This window comes from Brassica oleracea, chromosome C8 (genome assembly GCF_000695525.1).
Source record: "Brassica oleracea var. oleracea cultivar TO1000 chromosome C8, BOL, whole genome shotgun sequence".
In the NCBI taxonomy this organism is placed as follows: Eukaryota; Viridiplantae; Streptophyta; class Magnoliopsida; order Brassicales; family Brassicaceae; genus Brassica; species Brassica oleracea.
In genome coordinates this window covers 951,378-955,567 of record NC_027755.1, presented here as the reverse complement: position 1 = coordinate 955,567, position 4,190 = coordinate 951,378, and the positions used below count along the sequence as shown (strand labels likewise).

The 4,190-nt window shown below is 30.7% G+C and overlaps 1 protein-coding gene across 1 annotated transcript in view; it reads left to right on the top strand.

Annotated features, from left to right (window-relative positions):
• The first annotated feature begins 913 nt into the window (after window positions 1–913).
• The window catches only part of LOC106310274, a 6,157-nt gene continuing 2,880 nt past the window's right edge, over window positions 914–4,190 (top strand). The window contains exons 1-4 of the mRNA XM_013747511.1: window positions 914–1,469; window positions 2,204–2,615; window positions 2,699–2,935; window positions 3,064–3,366. Coding sequence (XP_013602965.1) covers window positions 1,066–1,469; window positions 2,204–2,615; window positions 2,699–2,935; window positions 3,064–3,366 — 1,356 coding nt within the window. The 5' untranslated portion in view covers window positions 914–1,065. The remainder of the gene's footprint in view (window positions 1,470–2,203; window positions 2,616–2,698; window positions 2,936–3,063; window positions 3,367–4,190) is intronic.

The following is a 4,190-nucleotide window of genomic DNA, read 5'->3' as shown; positions in this document are numbered from 1 at the left end:
AAGAATATCATGACTCACTACTTTCACTCATCTATGCTGAAAACAATTGAAATTTGTTATATCTTAATTTATACCTCCTAAGACATATGTTAATTACATAATTCCCATTTTTCACTTATCAAAATATTTTTTACAAAATTTTTAAATTATGTTTAAGACTAACTGTCCAGACGACTTTCAGTTAAGTCGTCTGGACGACTTATTTTCAAGTCGTCTAAACAGACGACTTGCGAGGGGTAGAAACGTAAAAAAAATTCCGTTTTATTGTTTGGTAAATTTTGTCAACGAATACCTAATAATTTAATACTCTTTTTGTTCCTAAATATAGGATGTTTAGTTAAAAACACACATATTAAAAAAAGTTAATTTTTGTCTAGAAAACAACATTAAAACTATACATTAATGATATTCAACAAATTACAAAATAGATTATTAAATATAATTGGTTGCACAGTTTTTAATAAAGTAAAAGTTACATAGAAAATGAAAACATCTTATATACTGAAACATTAAAATTTCTTAAAACATCTTATATATATATTGAAACATTAAAAGTATATCATCATCAATCTAACAGAAAAAAACATCTTCACAACCGTAAAAAAAAAGGTATGCAATTAGATTTATCGAGATACAGGCTGAGTCAGTAATTCATTAAGATGTATACTGCTTCAAATTGAGAATTTGTTAAGTCAAGAAACAAAACAAGTAACTGGTAAGGAGCGTACGACTCCAAAACGACTCCAACACTCAAATTAAAATTCCTATATTAAGTAAAAATAGAACAAATAATCCAACAATTAAGCCTTCTTTGTGTCTACGCCTAACTAGCTTACGTGCCAAAAGACAACTAGTTAGGCCACATTTATTCCATACATTGGTATAAACCATTTTTATATCCTTTAAGACTCTTGAGTCGCGTATAACCACCGTGACCACCATTATAATATAGCCACCTTCGTACCATAACTCATTTTGAGATCTTTTCATCTATTTGTTTATATATAAAGGTAATAGACCAAAATTTATCATTCTTCAGATTTTTTTTCTTCTCTTTCGACCTCTATGGAGATGTGTGTCTTTCAACGCACATCAAAAACTCATTCTTCATCTTCTTCTTCAACTATCTCGAGCCGTATGATAAATTGCATACTACTTTCTGTTTTTGCTTCCTTGGTCTACCTTCTCGTCTCGTTATCCAGGTTTCAATCTAAAGACACTATCGATGCCTACTTCTTATCTTCTCAAGATCAATCTCAGAGCCCAACAGAGATCTATCACATAGTCTTTGGGATCGGATCGAGCATTAAGTCTTGGCCTGCACGTAGAGAGTATGTTAAGCTTTGGTGGGATGCTCAGAGAATGAGAGGATGCGTCTTTGTTGACCGTCCCTTGACGTCTTTGGTGAACGACACAGATTCTCATCTCCTTCCTCCGATTTGTGTTTCCGAAGATACATCACGGTTCAGGTAACTAATTAAGAAAACCATTAGTATCATCATTTTTTGAAAGCATGTATAATTCATGCCTTTTTATTTTATTTAAGCTTACTCCCGTCGTGACGCCAATACCTTCTAAAACGTTTCATTTCATTTCATTTCATTTCATTGCATTCATGATATTTTATTTTACGTAATTTACATCAATAGATATTCTATTAGTAAAAACTAAAAATCATATAAAAAATAGCATAAATGTAAATTCACTGTATTTCAAAAAGACGTATTAATTAATTAAACTATATATATCTAAAGTTATTGTTTAAACTAAATAAAATGCAAATCTCAACTTGATTAGAGAGTCAAATCAAATTTTATAATCTCTACCGAAATGTTATTGCATTTGCACCTATATCTAGGCATGCTAAAAATTAATGAGAAATTCTCCAAATTATTTTTTTTTTTTTTGAAATTTACGTACCCGTATAATTTTAATCCACTGAGTCGGGTTTAGTTTTTTTTTTTGTGGAAGGTTCAAGTCTCTTTACCATTCAAGAACTCTTCATAAACCCTTTTTGTGTGTAAAAGAAAATCTTTTTGTTAAGCTTGATTTTTATAAAAATAAACATCGATGACTTTATGTTTAACAAACCTTTAAAATATACAATTAATAAATAAATTAATATTCCGATTTTATTCCCTTCATTCTAACTTTCTAAACAGAGTATAACTAAATTATTGAATTATTGATTATCGCCAAACAGATACACTTGGAGAAAAGGAGACAGAAACGCGATTAGGATCGCCCGGTGCGTGTTAGAAACAGTAAGGATGTTTAATACCTCCTCAGAGGAAGTAAGATGGTACGTATTTGCAGACGACGACACAATATTCATCCCTGAAAACCTAGCAAAAACGCTCTCCAAATACGACCACACATCATGGTATTACATTGGAGAAAGCTCAGAGATTTATCACCAGAACTCATTGTTCGGACACGACATGGCATTTGGCGGTGGAGGTATCGCTATAAGCAGCTCCTTGGCTAACGTTTTAGCTGAAAATTTTGATTCTTGTATCGAAAGGTATCCACATTTGTACGGAGGAGACTCTAGGGTTCATGCTTGTGTGCTTGAACTTGGAGTTGGATTGTCTCATGAGCCTGGCTTCCATCAGGTTTTCTAAAGAATTATTAAAATTAAATTGGATTATTTTTTGCAAAATATTGATTAAACGTATTTGTTTTTTTATTTAATCAGTTTGATGTGCGAGGAAGTGCATTGGGAATATTGACATCACATTCAACGAGACCGTTGGTGTCTCTACACCACATGGCCCACATTGATCCAATTTTCCCAAACTCAACCATACTCTCCGCCGTCCGTCACCTCTTCTCCGCCGTGAAACTTGATCCTCTCCGTATATTTCAAGTCTCCGTTTGCTATGACCGTTGGCACTCTTGGACCATCTCCATCTCCTGGGGCTATGCTGTTCAGGTTAATATCGTTTTGCCCTAACTATATACATGAGTTTGCATGACATGTATTATAACAACGTTGTTAAAGCAAATTATTATTTTTGATATAAAAATTAAATCAAATGATTTTTTGGCCTCTAATGTTAGATTGAGACTAAGCATTTGTTTATGCGGGATGTTTTGAGAACACAAAAAACGTTTCGACCATGGAAAAATTCCGGCGGGTTGGCAAGTGTGTACACATTCAACACAAGAGATGTTCATCCTGATCCATGCCAAAGACCTGTCACTTTCTTCATGGAACACGTTTCTTCTTCTCCCGGTGATGGAACTATTAGAAGTGTGTATAAGCAAGCTTACCAGAATTGCACGTACGATCCCCTTTCATCTCCTCGCAAAATCGCAGAGGTTAGAGTGTTTTCGACAAAGTTCGATCCCGATATCAGACAAGTAAGTGAATCTACTTTATCTTAATTTTGTGCAATTTGGTTTTCGAATAAAGATATGGTGTTTCTATGTGGATAATAGGATAAATTTGAGTTTATTTGTATATATTATCGATAGTTTCTTTTATATATTTGATCATTTTATTTATATATATAAAATATTTTTTGTTGTTATTATATAATTTCTTTCCGATGAATCGGATAAATTTTTATTAAAAATAATAAAACTATAATTAATACATCATGGGTTGATCGGATTGGACATTAAACAAATCATGACATAAAAACCTTATTTTTTCCATCGAACACATTCTTGAAAAAAGTGAACAATATTGTTTTCACAGTTGAATTATTTTGACTTTTATCTTTTTTATGGTTTTGAAAGCTTTCAAATCAACCATCGAATTGATACATGTCATTTTAATGTTTTTAGTCGTATACTTAAGGAAAACTTACATTTTTGTAATTTAATGTCGTTTTAAAATTTTAAAATATAACATATAAGAAAAAAAATCTAACATATAAGGAAAATATAACATATAAGGTGTCCTCATTTTTTTTGTATTTTAAAGTCATTTTTTTTTAAAAAAATATAACATATAAGGTTTCTTTATTTTTGTAATTTAAAGTCATTTTAAAAAATTCAAAATATAACATATAAGAAAAAAATTTAATTGTTTTATTATATGGTTAATGTGATTGTTTATTTTTTTAATAATATAAAATTAAACAAAATGAAGAAGGATGCAAAAATTGTTATCAAATCTTTATTATTCATAATCATTAATTGCCATATATATATGTAAATCATATTAGGTAATTTCGTAG